Here is a 24894-nt window from a genome sequence, read left to right on the forward strand (position 1 = left end):
AGGAGTGTGTCGCCATCTTTGAGCGTGGACTGGTGACTGGACGGGATGATCTGGCCGCCACATTAACTTGGAGTGCGCGCTACCAAGTGCAACACGTCGCGGACGACATAATAGCGGTACTTTGCGGTTTAGATTCGTCGGTCACACGTCGTCAATATTCCCGGGACAAGGACCAAACTAGCGAACCTTTCTTGGTCAGCACAAGCGGCAAGCGAAGGCACAAAAACCACAAAAAACACAAAGCACACACACGGCACACACTTGTACACTTACACACGGCAAGCAGTGCGGAACACTTGGACACATACGCCCAGCTTGTTGCTGGCTGTGGGCGTGGCAGCGCACGAAAAAGAAACAGACAAGGACACACACATGTGTCCTGCCAGTGTGTCGCGGAAATTTTTGTGCGGAAATTATAGAAATTTCGCTTTTTGATTTCATTTTCGTTCCGCTTTCGTTGCGAACCTCTCACCCCTCGCCACCCATCGCCCACCTTTTGTGCACCTGCACCTGTGCGAAAAGACATCGTGAAATGCCCAAGGAGCCCGCTGCCGTCGGTGTCCAGTTGGCTTGGTGGTCGTCGCCGTCATCGTCCTTGCAGTGACAAATTTCCTTGCATATCCGCTCCAGGACTACGAAACTTTGGCTGCAAACAAAACCGTCATTTGCGTGGCGCGTCGCTGTCGCGTTCACTTGTCGCATATCCGTCGCCATTTTGACAATAATTTCATTTCCGGTCGGCAATTTGTACGCACTTGAGTGAGTGATTAACTGCACCGATTCCCAACGATTGTGAAGTGTCTACGATTACTAAGTTGTGACTTAAGTTGTCCCGACGGAACTCTAAGAGATAGTCAAAGGGTAGACTTATTTTTGGATAAACTTTATTGCACATACAGGCACAATCCTGAGGTGAGTTATGGATACGTTATGTAAAGATCAACTTGAATTAAAAGTCCGACGGGGTCCGAAATAACTAATATGATTTGTTTAAACTTGAAGTTGAATAAAGATTACATCGTAACGGTTTAATTTTATTTACAAATTGAAAACGAAGTCTTTAGCTAAAATGCTTTAGTTTGTTTTTGTTGAACATACAATAAAAACAAATAAATCGAGGTCCACAACACTTACGAATATAGTGGAAAATCTCTAGCAGAAATATATTAAATGCATAAAAATAGTAAGAATTCTAAAAAATGCATAAGTCTAGAGCATTATAAGCTGATGTCATTAACGAATAGGTAATATAACAATAATAGACTTTAATATTTAATAGAATTTCTTTCGAATTTCTAAGATACTTGTAAATTATAAAACTTTCTATTTAACCATTCGGATCTAATAAATTAAGTCCATTTAAATAGAGAAATGAGCTTTTCGATACGGCACCTCTGAATTTAGATGGTTGTTTTTAATTTCTAATTAACGACAGTTATTCAAACCCTAAAATGCTCACCCCGCCATCATCAGATAATTGTGTAGCACATGTTTTTGCTAATCGAATTAGCAGACTTAAAACGGAAGTATTCATAAACCAGCAAAAAGAGCAGATCAGCAGCATCATTGGGTAAAAGCTCGACAATTAAACAGCACCACAGTTCCATCAGCCAGTCGGCTGTGCAAGCATTCAAAAATCCTAATTTCCGAAAATCGCATAAAAATCTTACAAACCATTAAAGAGCAGCCAAACGTGTGGCCTCTTAATTAAAGGATCTCTCGTCCAACAAGGGGATTACACCATTAACAGCTGTCGAAGAGCATAAACTCGGCAATCACAGCGATACCAAGTGGTATTCAAAGGACTCAGCACGCGCTGCAGAACGGGACGAGCATTCAGCCCATCTGCAGACCGACATTCTGGCATCCCGCTCGTATTTCCGGTGTGCGCGCGTTCGCTCAGCGATTGTGATAACTTGGGGAATACAAGGATACCAGAATACAAAAAATAAAATGTCTGCCTGCTAATGTTCGCTGGTGAAATTTGCCTACATGCAAACGCAGCCACTCGGCCTGAGTACAAATAATAAATAATAAATGAGGCGTGTGCAGGCCGTTTATAATGTCTGACAAGGCGCAAAGTTGATGATGTTCTGTAGATGCGAGCGTTTCGATAACGAAATCTATTTACTCCTCCCGGCGAACTTAAAGCTGCTGGGGCTTCAGTTTCAGTTTTCATTTCGGGTATGCTCGGTGTACTTTAAGCCAGAGACAGGACAAGTCGCACTTTGTATGGCATAAATTTCGTTGGCATAAATCAAAATTCAGCTACTTCCGACGAGGGCAGAGTGCAAAAATTTGCATGCCCCCTGTGTGTGCTAACTGCAGACTGGCCGAAAAGGGCCAGTAAACAATGGTTGGCCTTCCCCAGCTTCGACCAGCTGGACATTAGAGAGCCACGCTCAAATGGCCGCCACCCACGCATAGTACAACGCTCATACGCAACGTTGGCCCAGTGCAAAAAGCGGGACTGTACACACAATAAATAACGAGCCAGATAATTATGCACGTCGTGCTTATATCTAAGGGAACACTAGCTCCACAGCTCCAAAGTAGCCACTATTAATTATGCCAGAACATCGGGGGGCTTTGGGGTAGCTAGCTTAACGTGTTGGGGCCATGGCAATTAGAGCGATTGTTTGGCCCGAAAGGCATTCTAAAATTGCAGTATTTAATTGTGGACCAGGCGTTATGATTTATTAATATCTCGCTCTGCAATTTGCCATGAGGTGAGTGATGGAACTTACTCGGACTTTAAAGCAATTAAAAGTTCTGGTTTGACTACCAATAGAGTGTACGAATAACTATCTTAAGTTTTAGTAATTTATAACATCTAAGTATTCATTTATATTCATTTTCGTTTGGAATTTTCTTAGTTTTATAAGTACTATAAAACCAATTTTTTCTATCACTTTCTCCGGCAGAGTCAAGTGGAATCCCTTGTTCAGCCAACAGCCATCCATCGAGGCTCCCCAGGCGTGCGCCATGTACGAGAACTCCTGTTCGTATCAGACGGCGCTGGACCTGAAGAGGGTATCGCCACCTACTCTCGCCCAGGTGAAGACAGAGGAGTGCCTTGCACTCGGACAGTGCTCGCCGGACTGGACCTCGTACCGCTTCCATCAGTCCACCTTCGAGCAGCTGAAGCAGAGTGTGGAGAAGGCCAAAGCGGCGCTGCAGGATCGCAGCAGTTTTTTCGGGGCCAGCAGTGCCTTTAGGTGAGTTACATCTTAAGATAACTATTTTTCACTAAATAAGATTATATAAACCACTTAACTTGGATATCTTACTTTACAAGAATTCTTGGCTTGTTTACATTATTTAATATTATAGGATTGAATATTTATGTATGTTTTCCAACCACAGCGACATCTACTCGAGCCAGCGTTTGACGGACTCCCTCGACACCCTGCCCGTTCAGTCCGGGAACGGAGGCGGCAATTGCCTCGGCCTTCCACACAATCCCAATGTCGGAGTGGGCGTGGCCGGAGTGCTCAATTACAATGCGGTTAGCAGCAGTACGGCTGGAGTGCTGAGCAGCAGTGGGAACGGTGTGCAGAGACACCGATTGGACACTCTGCAGCCGCCATCCGGGTGCTCTCCTGCAGTCACCCAGCACGGCGTCATCACGTCCAGCGCCGGACAGGTCACGTCCGGAACTCTGGATGCGGTGAGTGCGGCTCCAGCACTTTCATCGCTAACAGCGTCCAGCTCCTCGCATGTGGAGCACAAAGTCAGGGCAGGTAAGTGAAGTTAATGTGGCAGAAGCTATAGAATATACATCGAAAGAAAGCACTATTTTAATACAATTATATAAAAATAGTAGACATTTTCAAAATGGGGGCATCTTTACTGTCATGTTTTTCAAATAATTTAAATTATATTTATATTAAATACAAGTACGCATTTAATTAGATGATATAGGTGTTATGTTATGCATAAATTTTCTGTAATTTCACAATTCACTGTACTTTTTCACAAATTACTATATTTTCATTCTTATATTGTTTCTTAACAAATATGGTCGTTATATAAATGATTTATGCAACAAAACGAACGCGTAATACTTTGTAGTGCACCAACCCACTGACCTTCTCGCAATTGTCTAGCACAAAACTGTCAACGAAATGGCGGAAAAACAAATCCTGCGCTTCCGGCCAAGGCAAAACGGACCCAAGCCGAGAAAAAAAAGCTGCCGAAAATGTTGTGCCACAAAAGTGGCAAATTTCGCGTATTTATTTAAACACATCCATGCAGCATATGTTGGCCAATAGCCACTCCCGCCCTTCCCAGTTGACCAACCACCAAATATGTCCAGGGCCGTAACATTTAATGGCCAAAACAACGGCTAAAAACCGCGACCAGCCATGTACATAATTCTGCTCGTTGTATCACCAACAATAAGAAGCGAAAAAATTGGGCAAAAAAATTTAAATTGAATTATCCATATAAACGTTGAGGTCTCCCGGGGTCGGTTTCTATTCCTCAGATATTTTCATGGCTGGTTTTTATTTTTTTTGTTGGCTTGGCTAGGTTACATATTTATCAATTTAAGCCGGGCCAACGGATGTGGCTTATAATGCCGACCAAAGCCGGTTGCTGTTGACTGTTTGCGGTCCTTGCCAGGTTTTGATAGAAACATCAAAAACCGAACAATTCATCGCGTGCCTGGCAAGAGTTTGTTATGCCGCCTCCGACCGTCAAGTTGTCCATGTCCATTTATTTCTATAAGAAACTTCTTTCCTTCTTGCTATCTTTTTTTGGCAAATTTATGTCCTGTTTCTGCTTCGTTTTCAATTAGAGAAGTCTGACAAGGCTTGTAGTGTTTTTTTTTAGCTGAAGGACGAGCACTTTATGGAAAAACTTGGATCAATTCGAAGAATAATAATTTTTATACAAATTTACCTTATCTTACTTTTACTTTAATCGCAAATTTAAGGACTATTTCCTATACAAGGGACCACTTCGGCATTTTTCCCTCGCAATAATAGAGACAATATGGCCGCCCAGCTCATCTTTTTTCCCATCTCAACTCGACGCGCTCAAGCAAATATGAAACGAATCCTTTTTAGCCAGCCTTCTGCTCCGCAACTCCCCCGTCTCTTTCATCTTTTCACTGGCTGTCTCTTTCTGTGGTCGATGTCAAGTTGTAGCTGAGTTTTTGCCGCTTCGGCTTTGCCATGAAAAGATTTTGTCATGCGTAACTCATTATTTTTTGCTCAAAAGACGTTTGGCTCACAGAGGCGCATAAAAAATAATTACACTTTGCAGCCAACTCAAGAATAATAAAGATACCAACATATATTGCAATACGGAAGTATGTATACATATATTTAAGATTTAAACTTGAATTTTGAAAATGTGCAAGAGTAAATGAACAAAACTAAAATTTTGGATATAAGTTTATTATCTTAAATTAAATTGAAGAGTACAACGTATGCATCCTTTTATCAGTGCATGTAAAACTTAAATTTGTTTTTATTTATTTAAAGAAATGAGTACGGATTATGATACAGCCCGTGTTCAGACAGCTCATATGATGGGAACCGATTCCCATCATCTTCATGGCTATCATTATCATGGACTCGTATCACTTCCGGCTTGACATTTCAATTGAAAGCGTAGCAAATTCCTCTGGCAATTTTTTCCTTGCTGACGACTGGCTTATTGTTGTTTACATCAAACAAAGATTTACGGCAATTAAACATCTCCATTGCTGGTCTGTGAAGTGACAACCCTCGCGATTATGTCCTTTGCGGTTCACAGGATCTGTCAGCATTTCGGAATGGGGTGAAGGCGAGCGACGTTGCGTGACGTTTTCGCAGGGTAGAGGGGCGGAATAAAAACCATAATTCGAGCCATAAATAAACCAGTCGCTAGTTGTGATGACAATTATCTATGCCGAGATTTATGAGTCCCGGCGCTCCGTTTACTTTTTCACTTTTTTTTTTCGATTCCTTTCCGTGGCTAAAGGCAAAGCGTGCCGTGCTGAGTGTGCAAATTTCGCTGCCTGGCAATTAAAATATCCTTTTGTTTGGTCGTCCGTCTTGCAGATAAATCCACGCTGGACTGCGCCACCACATCCTCGCATGCGGCGGCGCCCTCGTCCTCGTCCTCTGCCAGCGACCATCAGCAGGGCAGGATCAGCGGCAGCAAGAGCAACAGCACCAGTGGCACCGGAGGAGGGGCATCGGCATCAGGAGGCGGCGGCTCTGCACTGTGTAAGTTCAATACTGTGATTATGTCAAAAGTGTCCTTTGAGCTTTTGACAGCTTTCAGTCAGGACAGCAACCTGATGGTGGCATAGAAAGTGCCAACGGTCGCATAAAAGGTGGCGCTTGTGTGCGGCAGGGGTGAAATGTCCTTGGCAGGGGTGTATCCTGAACGGGGGGTGCTTCATAGCATTTAAAGGAATACCAATATATATACTTAATGCTATTAGAACATTTATCAGGCGGTTTTTTTATATTTTACTGGATTGTATTTTGCAATGAGCTCTATGGCAGAATTCTTTAAATGTTTAAATCTCTGTTTCAATAAACTCGTATTTAATAGAATTATTTTGATGATATTGAGAGAGATTGGGAGATTGACAGAAAGAAATTATATTTTATTTTACCGTTATCTTTGTTTAACCTTTGAGTTAATATTCTATTAAAATGTTACGTTTTATTTTGATTTAATTATTGAACTACAGTTGTTTTCTTTGTAATGATATCTTACAAATATTACAATAGTAAACGAAATATATCTGTTCTGTTCAAAATCAATGATACATTTACATCTGGATAACTAAATTTCCATTTTTATAATTAATATAATTATAACATTTCCCACGAACTTTTGAATCCCTTCGGAAGTATTTTGATCACTCAATTGCTCACTTGACTTAATGCCTTAAGCTTGACTAATGCGCGTAATCTGGACTTGTGAGCCTTTTGTGGATGGTCCCTCTGGGAACACCAATTGAGTTCATTTGGCAGTGGGAAAGTTGGCAAACAATTGACAGGACCTTATGTTGATATCCCTTTGTTCCTGCCCACTGTAAACATACAAAACGCAACAGTCACAACATTCGCTCGCGTCGCCAGTGAATCTGTGACTGCCCGTTGATAATTTGACTCTTAAGTGCTCTTCAGCGCTAATCCTGTTAGAGCGTGTTAGTCACACGCTCCTCGAGCACACTTCACTCGGCAGGACAACCCCTGAGCGCATCCAGACATCCTGTCTACCAGTCCTGCCAACCAGCTCGAGGGATGGCCTCTCCAGCGAGGACAATGAGGCTAATCGACAGATCATAAAATGATCAAAATGTTATGTGAAGCGCATTAGAGCGCACGCTCCTCTGACAGCGTGGTAGATACCCTATGGTAGTGCTCTATGAAGTATCTGTATCCACAGATTGGTTGGGAGGGGTGCCCTGTGTGGGATTCCATCGGCACAGACAATTGAGCGGTTAGGTGTGAATAATGGGAAAGGGTGCACAGCGGCAGCACGGCATCGTTAAACTCATCGAGTGGCAATAGGCTTTATTTATTGTTTTATTGGCCTGATTCTAGATATGTTTGTTTATTTATGGACTGTTGAATGTAATCAATTATGTTGTATTTTGTGCTTATGATTATTTAGGAGGTTATACCTTAGATCGGATTTTTTAATGAGTCAATTCTTTTGAGCTCAACTTCAGGAAAATGTATTTTCTTTCTCCCTATTGTAAATTTTATATATTTTAATTAACAAGTCCTCACTGATTAGTGGAAATTGTTGCCAAATTGTTGTTTCACCTCCAAGGAGTATACCCTTTATCATTATATTTTAATTGCATTTGCATCATCTGTCGCAGGATTGTTTGTTTGCTGGTTGTTCACCCGACGAGCTGGTCTCTAATCATAATCACATAATCTGCCAGCAGGCTGGTCCAACCCCCACATCGCCCCTCATCATCGCGCCCAGCGGGTGGCTGCCACCCCCTTGGCCTTTGCCGCCCACAAGTGGGCGCCACATTGCGTCCTTTCGCCGTGTTTCCATAGCCGTCTCTTTCGTCCTGCGCCGTATGTTTTGCTCACTTGAAATTTAATTTCTGATTTCATTTGCGCACAGTTTATTCTTTATTTTTTTGCTGGCCGTAATTGTTTCAGGCTGTGAAAATAAATTGAAATCGCTGCTGTGCCAACTGGCGCCAAAAAGGACGTTGAAGTCCTTTTTGACAGCTTCGCGGACTGACGCTTGCGCTCAAATTTATTCACTAGCATTTATGAATGTTGTTGCAAAAAAACGAAATGGCGGGGCACAAAAAAAATAACAAAATGCGCATATTTGTTGAGAAGGAAAACGGCGAACTTGGCCTGGAAAACTTTTTGGTTCCCATGCCCTATTGTCCGCTCATGTGTGCGCCTATTGATGTCCAAATATTTTTATTCATGGCCCTTTTCGCGGTTCACTTAACTGCCGATTCAAGTCATTACCCTCCCCAGGGAAAGATTTTGGCACGAGTCGTTCATAAATCAAGCCATTGTTGCCACAAAACTACCCACCGCGGCCCAACGTAAAGATGACGGCAACAAGCTGGAAAATGTTTGGCTAATTTAGTTTTTGTACTCCCCTTATTGATCGACGATAGATAGGCAAACAAATTTGCCTATTGCCAAAGCGAAAAACTTTACAAAAATAATTAAAAAACGCGCGGCACAGTTGTGAAATAGAAAAGTGTCAAAGGACTCAACAGGTTGGCTTCCGCCTCCAAAGTCCACTGCTCTTTGTGATTTATGCCGCTGGAAATGACCCGCTTCCGACATGGTATATCAGAAGAGGAAAATAAATATATACATATATATAAATATGTATGCTTGGAGCCAAAAGGAAGAGCGCAAAACCAATGGGCGGCCGAAAGGAAAATGGAAAAGCGTTGGGGCACTTGAAACTTTTAGAAGCGGGCACCTCCAGGCGAAGGTAGCTACCGCCCAGCTCCGAGCTCCCAGCTCTCAGATCCCAGCTCCTAGCTCTACGGCGGAAACGCAGTGCACCCGGAGCCGGAGGTGGCTGTGTCGAAGCGTCTCCGGTCTCGGCAGCCAGCGCTCCGCAATTTAGTTGTCAATTGAATTTATGAGCTCGCTGAATTTATGGCCGCCACCTCGGCACTGGCCGTGCTTTTATCTCAAGTGACACAACTCACGTGAGACCGTGAGACCCGGAGCACCGAAACCCTTGACCCGCCAAAAAGTCAATCCGCGTTATCAATTGACAGCGAGGGTCGCTGGGAGTCAAACCACGGTAATTTATAGCTCGACGGGCACGTGAACCGACGTTCCTCCAACCCCTTTCTACATTCTGAATGTTAATTGTTTGTTTGCTGTTTGTTGTCATTGGCTCTTAAGTGGCGCGGGGTGAGGGGCACAGGGAACTGGTAACTGGTTGCTGGCAGCCGGGGTTCAAAGTGCACGCTCAGGGGTGTGCCGTGTGAATATGCTAGCTTTCAGTTTAAAAGAAATCAAAAAAGATATGAATTCAAAATCGCTGCTTTTCGATTGAGTGTATCGAATAAGGTATACCACGTAGCTTACGAGAATTTCAACAATTTGGTCAGCTTTGTCATTTGGACAGCATTAAGATTACACTTTTGGTACCTGAATCCTTAAAAGTACTCGACTATTTCATAAAAACATCTTAGATTCAAGAGCTTAGATTCTAACAAAATATTCTCATTTCATCCTAGTTTAATTTTACATATAAATTTTTGGTATATGGTTTCATATGAATCATAAATATCCTGAAAAACAGCATACCCTTTCCCTTCAAGGATATTCGGCATAAAAAAGATCGTGGATAGCGAGCGCTTGCAATTATCTGAGAAAGTCAAACGGTGGTAATCGGAGTCGAGCCCATGACCCCGCACCCTCCATCCGTGTCACCCTGCCACCTTGCACCTTCCCCCTTTTTTCCGCCGCACACCACCCCCTGCTCCCTATCAATCGCGCAATTATTGGCGGCATTGTTTAGATAGACAGCCACGAGGACACCTTCAATATGTCGCTGTGGGAACTTCCTTTGGCCCTCCCGTTTGTTGTTCGTGTCCGTAATTTGTTTTTATTACAATTTTCACTTTTATTTGTGGCTGTGGTTTAGGGTTTGTTTGATTTGGCGTGTTCGCTGTGTTTGTGTGCATTCCTAGGCGACATTGTTTCCTTTTTTTGTGGGAACAACTTTCGGCGAGTCATTAAGATCTGGTGCACTTGATAAGCTGATAAGTTGGGGTGTAATAGGTGTGAACAAAGGCAAGCTAGAGTGGTCAACTTCAGCAATTAAGGTTAAAGACAATGCTTAGGAGCAGCGTAAAAAATATTACTATATTTTTAGAAAAGAAAATCACAAAGAACCCCAAAGTTATATACATTCTCCTGCTCAACTTTGAACTCATTCTATAACCACTTAACCCTCTCAACGCATTCTCATTGAAAATCATTTGAGCTGCCAATGCGAAACTGATTTATGCGCCGCCGTTGCCGCCCATTTGATTAACAAATATTGGACCAGCACAGAGATGGCGAAATAAAAATGGGTGTATTGTATTTTTATTATTTTTATGCCGATTACAACAATACCCATTTTGGCAATAACCAAATGCACAGCGCCAGTCAAAATTCGCCGCGGGCAAAGTGAGCAATCCGTGGCAAAGGCGGTGGTTCCAGTCAGGACATTAAAGACCAGCCAGGAGAACAAGGATCGTGGGCAGGGGGGCATCTTTTGGCCTGTCATGCCTCGCAGGCCGCTGGCCACGTGCCGCGTCAAAGTCTCCATCGCGTGTTACATCATTCATACGTCATTAATGGCCACGTGCCTGACTTCCAGTTGTTATTGTAGGCAGGGCCATTTCAGTGTTTTCAGCCTTGCAAGGCGCATAAATATTAGCAGGACTCTATCTCTGTCTCTGCTCCTATCTCTGTCCCTTTCCTTCTCCCTTTTTCCCGTCGAGCTTGAGAAAACAAATCGCGGCGCTGATTGCGTTTCTTATTAACTGCCGTGGGTGGTTGGCTGAGACAATATGCTGCCTGTCCTCAATGCACGTCAAGAAAAATATTGATAATATATTTATTTATGTATAATTTGTAATTAAAGATTGATATTTGTATGAATCCTAGTCTTAAACTATTTAATTTGGAGAGAAAAGATAGAACATCTTGAGCATTTTAGGAGGATTTTGTGTTGATAAATAACGTATTTCGGTTTTTTCTGCACTTTTCTAAGAGTGTAGGCGGTGTCGTCATGTTTGTCTTGACGCTCCGTTGAATATTTTGGCTGCACACACAAAACAAATGGTCAGGCGCCTGATGCAATGATTGTGCTGATGGGGCAGTGGAATTAGTGGGTGGCGGGTGACGAAATCAAGCTGAAGACACACAAATGGTCCAGGCCAGTGTGTTGTGGCTTAAAGTTAACTTGGAACACTTGACTTGTGGGCGGGACCGGTGGGCGAACTCAGGGAACCGCAATTTGGGCGGGGCGGAAATGTTACGGCGGCGCAAAATGGCGGAAATCGCAAAACAAAAGAAATTAATTTAAAGTTTTTCGCCCAAAAGCGTGAAAATGAAATTACATAATGAATGCAATTAAAATGTTAAGCCAAGCTAAGAATTTCTCACACACACTTACAGCCACATAGGAGCTACCGGAGGACAAAAAGAGCTTTTCCTTTTCCCTCGCTTTGGCAGAGCAAACATTTTGAGCCAAGTGAAACTTGCTTTTCCTCTGGCGGAGAACAGCAAATTGCTATTTAGCCATTTTAGATGCCATTAGCACTCACACACACAACTTGAGTCCTTTTTGTGGGTGGCAATAGGGGGCTTTCCCTCCAGCAACGTTTATTAAATAACTGCGTGTCAAAACGCACACAAACACCAACAACACACATGCAGAGTCACAAACTAGCACACCAACACATAGGTAGTTGCCTTGACTTGCCAAACTTTTCCTTTGAGTGCTTGCACATATATGTGGGTGTGGATGTGTGCGTGGTTGAAAAGCGAAATTTGTTTTTAACTAAAATTAAATAGTGGTGCAGGGAAATGGTCAGGCAGCTGAATATGGTTTACTCATACCACAAAGAGCAACCGAAAAATTGTATTTATTATAATGTAATTATACGTACGTTCTATAGGTTGTACTATACTTACTTTATCCTTTTTTTTAATTATTAAGGCATTGCTTATGAGTTTTAATAGAAAACCAAGACTCATTTTGTAGGGTATTTAAGAAGCATAAAAGAGGAAAGCCTAGAACATAATAAAAAAGGAAGCTAGCTAAGCTTTTTGCCTGTTTGTGTGTGTGTGTGAGGAACTACAATTTGTTCGTTGACGCCTATGAATTAGCCCGGCCGCCCACGAGGATACACAAGGATACGCAAGGAAGGGGCTCGCATGGCCAGCGGCAAAAGCTGGGCAAAAACAATTTCAATGGGAATTCAAAAATTAATTAAGCCAGCCCAAAAGGCAGCTGGGTAGATGAGTTTGTCAGTTGGTGTGGGTGTGTGTCCTGGTATCGTGTGTGTGTGTGTGTAAGAGTTTTGGTGTGTGTCTGTCATTTTCTGTTGCCTGCTTCGTGGGGCAACAAGAAAACGAAGGAGATTTTTGGTAAAGGAGGCGGAGGCGAGTGCCACAATTGCACTTGAGCAGCTGCAGCGAAGTTGACGTCGACGCCAACGCATGTGCACCACCCTGAACTGCCCAACCACCCAACCGCCCATTTGACGCCCCCTAACCCACCTGACCCCAACCGCCAAGCAGTCAAAGCCTTTCACAATCAACTATTGTTGATTTCTCCTACGTAAGCCAGGCAGCTCCAACTTCTCGCGCATTGTTTTTCGCCTGCCACCCAAAGCCACCCAGCTACCCGGCCACCCAATGCCACCTCCCCTTTTCTGGGTGGAAGGCACTGTGGGGTGGAGGGAGGGGTGGTGCCGTTGTAGGCGAACGACGAAACGGTAATATCCTTGTGTTTGGTGGAAGGAAAAAGGAAGTGGATAATACATCCGTCCTTGTTGCTTCGTGTCACCCACTAAAAAGGCGATGCCACTTCTGGAAGCTCTGCCGCAGGAGCAGCACGAGCGGCGGCAGCAGCGGCTGCATTGAGTGGCTCGCAAGAGAGACAGCACTAGTGCGCGGCCAAAAAGAGACGGAGTCAGGGGTCCTGCGGCATGTCCTTAGTCAAGTGGAAATGGTAACCTCCTACTGGAAGAGAGCGTCACAGAGCGAGAGTAGCAATCAACTTGAAAAGCTCAGGACTTTACATTTGAAACTCAAAACCCATAGAGATCGTTAGAAAGTGGGTTTGATATATGAAAATCTGGCAATTCTCTCGGTGCCTCTGCCATTTGCAAAAAGCTTAACGGTGCAAAGCTTTCGCTAGGCCACACCTCCACTCACTGCTGATTGGTGGACGCCAGTCGAGGGGGTGGCTGTGGATTAAAACCCTAAGTATATCCTGCAACGCAGGAGCAGCACTGGCAGCAGCGGCAGCGACTGAGGCAGCCACACATATCGCAAGCAGACCAACCCAGACAGATAGATACATACCCGGGCAGCAGGCAGCAGGCAGCGCACCACCCACCACCGCCCACCAAGGCGACCAACCACCAGCCACCCCCCAAATGGCCACAAAAACCTCGCTAAGGGTTGGAGGCAGGACGATGGCAGGACGCAAGGCAGGATATGCGCGATTTGACGACGGAATGAAATCAATTGTTACGCTGCCGTGCCACAGATCGGACGCAATCCGGTGTCAGTGCTCAAGCTCGATAGTCCTAGCCAGGAGCATCCTTTCTTAGTCCTTCTCAGTGATTTACGCGATTCTCGCTGGGCCTACCCACACATATACAACTACAAATACAAGCAGAAACAGTACAAGTGCTGAAAAAATATCACGTATACGTGCGGGGACATTGACACATATAAATCAGTTGGACACGCGAACGGCAGGCAGGTCGAAAAGTGCATTGGAAAGTTCGGGCGGAAGTCGAGGTGTCCGGTAAACGGTAACCGGTTCCGATCGTCACTTTTCCCGTTCCCGTTCCTTTTCCTGTTCCGCTGCGCGTCGCTGCTCCACCGCTGCCCATTTGCCCATTTGCCCGTTTGCCTTTTTTTAAACAAATTCAATTGCGGACACCACTTGGCGACGTCTCCGTCTCCGTGTTATTAGTTTCCGGCCTCCGGCGACCAATTTACCGCTTGCCAAAAAAAAAAGAAACAGGAAAACACAGAGAGTGCGACAAGGACAAAGACCAAAAGCAATTTGAATTCGAATTTGAATTTGAAATCCCAACTAATTGGTGTGTGTGTGTGTGTGCGCGTCAGAGGTGTGGAACGGAACAAGCAACCGAATACCCAACCGACGGCGGCCACAATGCTGGACATCAAGTCCTCCGCCGATTACTTGTCACGCTCCACGGGCAGCTTCAGCAACTTCTCGATGCTCTTCGCAGGTGAGTGGGCGGTGTGTGAGCCAGCCCGACCGTCGGCCACCTGGAATCCAAGTAATTACACCAAGCTAGCCCCCTAAGATACTGCCGTCGGTTGACTGATGGATCGCACTTTCATGACGCTAACTTATAACTTCTTTGCAGTTTACTAATCCTGTGGTTTTCCTCTTTTCCAGATTCCTCGTACAAATCGTCGTGGGGCTCCCACAGTTCGACACAATCGCAAGGTGAGTTGCAACCGAGTGATTAATGTAAAAACTAAAATTATGGCCAAAAGATATGGGAATTGCAGGGTATAATCTACAGAAAAATAAATCAAGAATAAAAGAAAAAGGTATATGCCATATACAAAAGCAGTATTTTGTCTATGCAGTGACAATTAAAACGTTGCATATAATAAAATATAATGTGAATGTTATTTTCAAGAAAAATTAATTTACTTTCAAAGGACATTAAGTTATTTTAATAAACGTTCTTCAGGAATAGTATTCATATTAAAAATAAATGAATATAAGTTCTATACTCATATCCCATTCATTCTGTTAAGTTTACCACTTAAAAGACTCCTTTATGCCAGTCCTTCAAACATTTTCCTTTGACATATGTATCCTTACATATGCAATTACATTTTTCATTCCTCCGTACCAAACTTCGCCTTAACAACTTATGGCAATAAATCCTGAAAGAAACATGTCTAATTTGCAAAGTTTCAATGCTCGCAAATTGCAATAAAATATACTCAGAAAGTTGGGCGACAAGCCCGAAATTTCAGCAAATTATCTACCACAAGGCAGGCACTCAAGAAGCGCAAATAAACATTAAATATGCAAAACACACACATGACATCGAGTTCGAAACCAAAAGTGATGGAAATTCACACGAACCGAACCGAACCGAAACCAGTGAGCCATGCAAAATGTGCGTCTGATAGACGTATTCAAGCAAATCAACAAGCCATCAATGGAATATTGACAGGCATTTCGGTTAGGGGCTTATAGATAAAGGACTGAAAAAAGGTGTGGACTACACGTGTTCGTGGGGTTGCGACTCGTTGAATGGTTATTGAAGCGAGCAGAGGGGTTAAGCGCTATTAGGCTAGTTATGGCATACACTAATTGAAATTATATTGTTCTCTGACACCCACTCCCGCAAATGTCAAAAAGGACCGACGCCTCGAGCGGTTTTAAATCTCAGAATTCCGAGATATTTTTCACACTCCGAGAGAGACAGAATTTCAGCTTGGCTGAGCGCATTTAGCTGCTGGCCATTGATGACATCGAAATTGTGCAGACCCACAGAGTTTGTGCTGAACTCCATTTGCGGCTGCTGGGACCTGCACCACCACCGCCGACCCATCTAGCCACCGCGCCACCCATCTATACCACAAAATCCAACCCAACCACCTCCCGCTGCTGCTGCAATCGGTCGCCTTTTGTCCTCTTCGCAGTTGAGTGGCCACGCAAAGCGCAAAACCAAAAATGTCATATGAAAAGTGTTCGTTGTTGCTGCTTTTTTAAGCACAATAAGTGACAACGAAAACAACAGCGGGCGGTGCAAGAACCACCCAGAAAATCCACTTTCCTCTACAGAGCGAAAAAATTATAGAACTATAGGCTCGAATTGAATAGTAGTTATCCTTAGAATTGTCTCCTTATTGTAACACCATACATCCACATCCCTTACGGATCGACTCATTTCGCACAGTGTATTTCCCATAGTCCTTGGTGTTTTACTGCGCCTGCGGCTTTAATTTTATTCGAGTACGAAGCGTGAAGTTTGCCACACAACTTGAACGCGCCGAGATTGCAAATTGAAATGCCTGCGGCATTGTTTTCACTCTTTGCAATCATATTCCATTACGAGCAGGCCAGAGGAGATCCTGCGATGCTCATGTCACAGTTGTCCTGCCCACGGGCATCCTCATTCCAGCCTCATTCAGTTGGGCTCTTTGATGGCAGCGCAGAGATAATGTTTGTGTTGCGGTTGAGTTGACAATTGCCTTTGATTGTTCGACTGAGAGTGTTAACTGACAGGGCCGGCAGGTTTTTAATTTAACAATTTGAATGAACTCAAACGCGCTTTTCCAATGCCTTCGCTTGCAGGTTACAGCTCGAACGCCCTGGGCATCAAACATGATCCGCACTCACAACTACGGCAACCTGGTGAGTATTCCGAATATCTAGACTAAGTTAATTAGGTGCATAAGCATAAAAGAGGCAATGTGATAAAATATAAAAAAAACAATGAGCCATATTTGGAAATATTTAAACATTTTATTAAGAAACTTCGATCTGTGCATATCAAGTATATACTTTCCCCCCTTGAATCTCATATAAACATAAAAGTTATGAAGTGCGGATGCTTCAGCCCACGTGCCGCATTGTTAAGTCTTAAAACCAACATAAACAGCCAGCAGGACAGATCTCGAAAAAAAAGCGTGTGTGGCTCAAAATTCGCATCGAATACTGTTGGCCAACACTAATAAAGTTTGGGCATTGTGTATCGCCTGCACGCTGCAAGTGCCACTTGAGTCCTGTGGGCTGTGAGTCCTTTTTTTCCGTCCTGCTACCCTCCAGCTTTAAAATTCATTTCGAATGCTTTGAGAGCGAAACCGAAACTGAATCCGAAACAGAAATCGAGCAAATACTGTCGCAGAATCAAAACCTTAAATACGCCACTTGAGCAATGGAAATGGTAATGGAAACAAAAGTGCCGAGCGGTGGAATTGAAGCGTAATGGAAACAATTGAAACTGCCATAAAGGATTCTCAATTAGAGGGTGATGAGGGGCTGGGGGCAGGACGAAGGACGAAGGACATGGGTAGGGGAGGCGATCCGCAGACCCAGACGCACTTGGCTTGGCTTTTGTTGCTGTCAAATTTGACGGCCGTGGTTGAATAAGACGCGTGCCAGTCGGGGGGCAGTTTTTTCGCTTTTTCGGGACATTAAAGCTGTTGAGCTGTTGAGAGAACAAAGCTGGAACCGAAGAAACTGTTGGCAAAACAATGGCCAGGACACAGGACTCAAAAGGCGAAAAAAAACACAAAAATACTCATATAAAACAAGCCAAGGAGCGGCGGAGGACTCCGGCTAGATGATGCGAATTACGGACAATTGTGCTATATGTCTGGTGTCGGTCTCGTTGCAATCAGAGTAACCTTTCTTACTTTTTAGCCACTGCAACACACAGAAAAAATTGAAGAAGGCGTACACTTTAAAATTTATTTAAAAAAAAATACAAATTACATGCCTTGAAGTTGCTAGAAAGTAAGAAAGACACACAACAAAAGAGTTTTCTAGTGCACCCTCAATAAAGAGAAATTTATATTATACCTATACAGATTTCATGTTTATAGTGCATCTTTTTTTCCGAGTGTCGCATACACGCATACACACCAACACACACTTACACAGCGAGCAGGAAACTCGCGCCGGATAATAAGTGAAATGGATATTTCGAGTGTGAGTGTGTGTGCAAGTGCACTCGACAAATGCGCGCAAATGAAGCATCTGCATGCACACATATGTATATGCAAAACATATAAAAATATACACATACCTATGTTGTAAAGGCTTTGCACAGTTTTCTGGTAATGCATTTCATTTCGTCAACGGAAACTAAAACTTGCCTTTGTATTTGCCATATGAATGGTCGGCAGCACCCTTCATTAAGATATTTGCATAAAGAACCGGTACTAATGCCACGCTTTCCATTTCCATTTGCTTTCCACCCTCTCCGCAGATCCATATCAAATGTTCGGACCCACCAGCAGCAGACTGGCCAGCTCAGGTGAGTGGAAATCACAAAAGCATAAAGATGCAGGTGCCGCGATTAGTTTACCCCGATTTTCCGCGTTTTCCCGCGACTGCCACGCGGCCACTGTGCTCCAACCCCCCAAAAAAAAAAAACGAAAACACTTGGGCCAGTTCATTATCATATCAATTTCTGGCCGAGATTCGACTTAGTCATTGCCCAGACTGGCGACCCTAACAAATTAACCCATTGCATGCGAGTTTAACCCCTTCTGGCGGGCTCCTCCGACCATTTTCGGGGTGCAGTTTTCTAATTTATGCGAAAGGTGTTTTCCGAAATTTATTGCATCGCTTTATGCGAGTGTGTGGGGGGCGTGTCCTGGCAATTGTTTTTTGCAGCTCCGACTTTTCGTTTCATTCACTGCTTGGGAATTGTCTGTTTTCTGGGCACGCGCCCTGCCTGAAATCCGGCAAAAATCCATTAAAAAGAGTTGCGAGTTGCCGAGAAAGGCTCCGTCAAAGGGTTTCGACGGTGGGCGTTTCCCTTATGGATTTGATAAATTGGTCAATGGAAGTGTTCTTTTTTCTCACAAATCTGTTTGGCATGAGAAACAGTGATTCGATTCATTAAGACTATAGTTAACGATTCCGTATCATCCAAACACATTTTCCCAGGCTGACAGAACGTGGTGCAATACTATTTATCGGAAGTAAATGAGGATACCATTGTGGTGACCATAAAAATATATATTATAATATATATATATTATATCTCATAATAATATATCTCAATCATTTTTATCAATATATTGTATTTATCCCTAAAGAAGTTCGTACATATATCCTTCAATTCGAATTTTAAGGGTGCATTGAATGCTAAGGAAAGCCAATGCCACTTTCTTAAACTCTTCCACAGCTTTTTACTACATTTTCGCTGAAATGAAAGTCACTTTCAAAATGGTCGGATTCAATGCCTCTGACCAGTTGCCAGGCAAAATCAATAACTCCTATTGATCCTGCGCTGGGGCAAGCTTTTGACGCCGCCATTATGGTGGCTCCACCCACCGTTGCCATTGTCCCCAGTGTTCTGGCACCACCACCGCACCGCACCACCTCCACCTCCACCCACTTTTGCGCCATCGAAACATGGCGCTCGAACGGAATTAGCATAAAAACCCAGACGCCCAACATTTTCCGGCGCGACATTTACACGAATCCAGCTCAGGCGACGTGCTCTCTCTGTCTACCTTATTGTTTCTCTCTCTCTCTCTCTCTTTTGATTGTTTGTTGTGCGGTTTTGGTTTAGGCCGTTGCCAAGAGTTGGCTATAAACTTCAACTTGAAGTTGAGCGCAAAAGCTCACTGAGAAAAACCCACACATACTACCGAAACGTGAATGGTGCATGGTGCGCTTTCGCTTTTTGGGTGGCAAAAATGCTGTTTTTGATTAATTATGGCTTCCTCTCGACACGGAACCGCTTTGTTAGCCAGGTCCGGCTAGCTGGCCAACACTTGACATGCCACACTCATTTGCATATGTGCATGTGCATACGAGTATTTGCAGGACCCGAAGAGTGATAAAAAAGGAAAACACGAGATTGCCTTAGTTAGTTGCTGCATAATTAAATAAGCCGGCCAGCAACGAACTGGAGTTTTCTTAATTATGAAAACAACGCGAAAATGTGCGGAGATCAAAGAACTGGTGCGACTAATTGCTTCCGGCTTAACATACATTTTCTCCTTATTAAATTAACATTTTTTCGGGATCAAAAACTTTAACGCCTCGCTGGCACTCCTTAGCGGGCAATTAAAACACTGGGGCTCCCCCTCGACCAATTAGTTTTTTCGTTAGCTTTTGTTGGCTGCTAATAGCGTGTCAATTGCCCAAGAAGCCACGCCCAGTTTTCCATGGACTCGGTGTCTTCTGAACGGCCAAGGATTATCATTTATCATCGTCAGTCGGCGGAGAATCGTCGTGTTGGCACTTAACACATTCACTTGGCCATGATTTGCAATTAACGCAATATTCATGACGTTCTCACACATGAGCAGCGCTGAGCCACCCTGCAAAAGGTCCTTTTCCCTTTTTTCTCAGCTCAAGTTCGCCCAACCACCCTGTGTCCTTTTTTTGTATTCCGCCTGACAGCGAATAGAGCGGGAGAAAGGAGCGATTGTTGTCCCTTAGTCGTCCTTTTGGCTTCCACGGCCTAATTGCCAAATGATTAAGCGATTTATGATGTCTGCGTCGAATGCGTAGCAAATTCAGCGCACAATATACAATCATAACTCTATAAATGTTTTAGCACGCACAATAAGAAATGTGGAAAGCTGAGGGAGTGGAGTTACGACAGAAAGTCAAAGTTCAAATGGCTGAATACATAAGGCGGGAGTCACATTTCAAGCAAACAATAACAAAATACGTTTGAACCTCTACTTTATGAAGCAAAAACACTGTTCACTGTTTTTAAACTTACACTTCTTTAAATGCAGTTTCAAAAACCCATTTTAGAACTACTTCTTCTCTTCAGCCAATTTAAATTCCCAGCATGGCTCCTTCCAGTGAAAGTGCTAGCCATAATATCTCTTTGGCTTCCCGGAGGAGCTGCTCCATGCCACTTCCATTACACTTACATGCAATGCCATTTCCGCTGCGCTACACTTCTCTTACAATAATTTGAGGCAAGCGTCATAGATTACCCCCGTGGTCTCAGTTATTTATTGGGAGTGGGGAGAGCCACTTTTGGGGGGTTCTTGGATTGCGTTTCGGTTCCCTAGCCAGCGAACTGGGCAGGAAATGCTTTATGGGTCCTTTGCATGCCACAAAATGCTTACATTTTGGCCACATCCCCGCAGCCGTAGTTAATTTAGGCCCCAAAAACGCCAAAAGGATATGCTCTTTTGATGGACATTTAGGCAGGCCCCGAAAATACCCACATTAAATGTCTCAATACCTACGAATCACTGGGCTCATTTCTCAAATTCCCCCCATTCCAGGCTCTGGCCAGATCCAGCTGTGGCAGTTCCTCCTCGAGCTGCTCTCGGACTCCAACAACGCCAGCTGCATCACCTGGGAGGGCACCAACGGCGAGTTCAAGCTCACCGATCCCGACGAGGTCGCCCGCCGCTGGGGCGAGAGGAAGTCCAAGCCCAACATGAACTACGACAAGCTCAGTCGCGCCTTGAGGTGAGTTCTGAATAACATTTTATTTATTTCAAAATTTAATTTAATTATAGTATAAAAAACTTAGCTGTATAAAATACTCTTGAACTAATGTCAATGGACCATTATTTCATTATTTTTCTTTAGTTTCCAAAAACGTTTTTGCTGTGAGCACAATTTCACATAGAAAAAAGTTCGATTTCGGATTACTTTCACCCCAGCCATGGGGATGTTTTCCTTGTGCACTGAAGTATTCCCTAATTAGCCAGTATCTGTGCCGTCGTCGAAATGCGAGCATGTGTGCAATTTGCTATTTGGCTCATCAGTAAATGATTTGTCCCTGCACTGATTAGCCGCTTTGATGGCTAAAGAGCCAGAAAATCACCCAAAAAACTAGCTAATCCACTTGCTGGCCAATTCTTTCGCTCACTTGATTGTGTGGGCGTGGCCAGGTCGACAGAGAAACTCAATCATAAATTGTTCGCCAGGCCCGAAATGGAATGTAATCAAAAATCCAATAAATTCGAAATCTAATTGCAGAGAAACGTAATTCGATTTCGAAATCTGGAGCTCCAATATTTAACGAAACACAAACCATATGCACAAACTATTTGTGCAACGGTCAATTGGCTGAATAAACATGGCCAGGACATGGGGAGTTGGCCTAATCCTGAATGGCGAACCCTTTTAGCCGGCTCCTTGAAACTGTCACTCGCAATCAGGCGAGTGCCAATGATGCGAATTCAAGTGGAAAAGTCCTGACAGCCAATTTGCAACATGCTCCGCACACACATGTAAATAAAATGTAAAAAGTGTAGAAAAATCACGCAACAACAATGGCAGGACGAGGGGTGGGGGCGGTGTAGGAATCCTTTTTGATGTGCAGGAAGCCTCAACATGTCTGTTCTTTTTGCGCATTTCAACTCAATTGAACACAAGAGACATCATCGCCGTTGGCTTTCATGTTTGCTCAGAAATGCGAGAGTGTGTGGGTGTGTAAATTAACACTCAGCTCGGGTATCCTTTGCACACAGACACACATATACCCACACAAGACACCCAATGCACCCACACAAGCGCAGAGCAAGGACAAGTGCTTTAATGCTTCATTTGACATGTTTATTCACAGCCAGCTGCCCTTTTGTTGGTCTGGCCAATCCTCGAAATGGGTTTACTTTAATCCTTTTCTCTCCATGCAGTTATCCTTGCTCCCTGATTGTGCTCCTTTGTCCTTAGCTCATCAGTCATTGATTGGCTTTGATTGTCTGTGCAAGGAGCAGCGGCATTCAGGACTATCTTTTTTTCAGCTTTTACTCTTTTGAATTTTGCCGTCAGGCTTTTGTTTTTGCTGCTTTTAATTTATGGCCGTAATTGGCATAATTTATGGACGGTGCAAAATGGAAAAATAAGAGAGAAAGAACCCAACTGCACGCATTATGCCAATTTACATTGATGCATTGAAATGTTTGCTTTGCCTGCAACTCTTTGTAATTTATTTGCAACATTTTTTTTGTTCACTTGTCAGGCGGAAGTTGTGGACATTTTAAAGCGTAACAATAAACGCACAATATCCAGGAGGAAAGGAAAATTTAAATTGCCGTTCGAATGTCCTTTATTCGGAGCACAGTCCTGCTGACTGGGCAAATATCCAAAGTTAATGAAAAGAAATCGCTGGCTAACCCTCGAATGTAAACAAATTTCGCTCCGATTTCTTGGCCGTCTGCCCGCCCACATAATTTCACCCCTCGCTAAAATTTCTACTTCTATTTGCGTTTGTGCACAAGGCGTTGCCATTTAATTGCAGAATCAGAAAAAGGGAGCTGCGTCTGGGGAGCGGCACTAAAATCGCTTAATGTCAGCAAATTAACTTAAAACGCATAAAGCGAGCATTATTCTGTAATTATTTACTGTCCATCCGAGGGGGGGCACGCAGCCCAGTTCATCTCAGCTTTTGTTTGACTTTCCCACATTGAGATCATAGAAACGAGCTGCAGAAGTAGTTCCACTGGGGTTGTTAGTTCAAGCTGAAGTTTAATTTTATTACTATATATGTAAGAGTATTAAATAATAATTATAAGTCAAAAAAATGATAAGTTTGAATTATTGATTTATGCAAGATTATTGTGGAAATTGTGAGAATTGCACTTCCAAACATTAAACTTAAGTTTAATGGGTATAGAAAACGTTTGTATTGAAACTCGTTTTTTCTACTTTCCCATTTAGGTACTACTACGACAAAAACATAATGACCAAGGTGCACGGCAAGCGGTATGCGTACAAATTCGATTTCCAAGGCCTGGCAGCTGCCACTCAGCCGGCGGCCAGCGATCCCACCTACAAGTACCAGAGCGACTTGTTCATGACACCATATCACCACAGCGCCAAGCTCAGCTCGTTCATGAGTCCGCACCATGGCATGACCTCATCCTCGGGTAAGCATTCGTTTTGTTAAATCCATTTAGGGAAACTCAGGTGCCTTTAAATCAAAATTATAGCTTCAATACGTGTGAATCAGAATCAGTGATCATAAATGATGTCCAATTTAGAGTTAATTAGAATATGCATACATATAGGCAATGTATAAAATAAGCTAACTAACTAACAAAAAATGCGGTTATAAGTGCAAATTTATATACTTAGAAACCTAAATAGATTCATGTTCCTAAAAGCGAAAACAGAAAATATTGATCTAGAAATTATATGTGTTATCTCTATTCCTCCACAGCCTCCATCTTCCCGTCGGCCGCCTCGTGGGGCAACTGGGGCAGTCCGGCCACGAATCTCTACCAGCCGCACTCGATGAGCCACGTGACTCCCTCCCACGTGGCGCCCCACCTGAGCAGCTATCCCCACTACGCATGACCATCATCGTCCGGTGGCGCCTTCTAATATGAGAGCAACGCCATCGCCAGTGCCTCGGGCATTGGCGGCGGCACGGCCTCGACGGGCGTGAGCATCGGCGGAGTGGGCGGTGCAGGTGGCGGAGGTGCCTCCGGTGTGTCCACCGGCGTGGGCTCTACCTCGAGCAGCACCACCAGCAGTGGAGCTGGTGGCGGAGGCGGTGGCGGTGGTGGCACGGTCATGAGTGGTTTCGGAAGCAATGGCAACCTGAACGGATCCCATGTGTCCACCAGCGGTGGGTCGTCCAGTGTGAGCAACAACCTCAATATTGCCACGGCCACGTTGACGGCGACACCGGCTCATGCCAGTGCCGGATTTGGGACAATTGGCGGACTCAGTGTGGCCGGAATGGGCGTGGGGGTCGGAGTGGGCGTGGGCGGTGGTAACTCAACGCTCAATTCACTGGTAGTAGGCAACCGGCTAATGAACAGCAGCCTGCCGACGCTGCTCAAATGATGCCACTTGGAGAAGTTCGGGCTGACGATGGGCGCAGGTCCTTCGCCGCCGGCTGCAACGCCCGCAGGCGAAAATATGCCACCGTATCACCATCACGGTCATCCCGCCCACTCCGGACTTCCAGGACACGCTGGCAACTATGGGGCCAACGAGCGGGCT

General features: G+C 44.1%; 1 protein-coding gene across 4 annotated transcripts; it reads left to right on the top strand.

Annotated features, from left to right (window-relative positions):
- On the top strand, window positions 1–24240 carry LOC6736973 (DNA-binding protein D-ETS-3). Of its 4 annotated transcripts, none has more exons than XM_016170938.3 (10): window positions 1–912; window positions 2925–3218; window positions 3367–3743; window positions 6054–6221; window positions 14644–14694; window positions 16570–16629; window positions 18209–18256; window positions 21213–21402; window positions 23602–23810; window positions 24104–24240. In XM_016170938.3, exons 2-10 carry the CDS (start codon window positions 2986–2988, stop codon window positions 24238–24240), a joined length of 1473 nt encoding a protein of 490 aa, XP_016030610.1. In that variant the 5' UTR covers window positions 1–912; window positions 2925–2985. The 4 variants fall into 4 exon arrangements, with proteins under 4 accessions (XP_016030610.1, XP_039149124.1, XP_016030611.1 ...); XM_039293190.2 differs by lacking the exon at window positions 1–912 and adding an exon at window positions 2711–2729; XM_016170939.3 differs by lacking the exons at window positions 1–912; window positions 2925–3218; window positions 3367–3743; window positions 6054–6221 and adding an exon at window positions 13591–14521.
- The last annotated feature ends 654 nt before the right edge of the window (window positions 24241–24894 follow it).

The sequence above is a fragment of the Drosophila simulans genome, chromosome 3L, assembly GCF_016746395.2.
Source record: "Drosophila simulans strain w501 chromosome 3L, Prin_Dsim_3.1, whole genome shotgun sequence".
Taxonomy (NCBI): Eukaryota; Metazoa; Arthropoda; class Insecta; order Diptera; family Drosophilidae; genus Drosophila; species Drosophila simulans.

Coding starts and splice junctions, on each gene's coding strand:
- LOC6736973 (XM_039293190.2), top strand. Junction 3,744..6,053: donor GGAGCACAAAGTCAGGGCAG/GTAAGTGAAGTT, acceptor TCCGTCTTGCAG/ATAAATCCACGCTGGACTGC. Junction 23,811..24,103: donor TGGCATGACCTCATCCTCGG/GTAAGCATTCGT, acceptor ATTCCTCCACAG/CCTCCATCTTCCCGTCGGCC.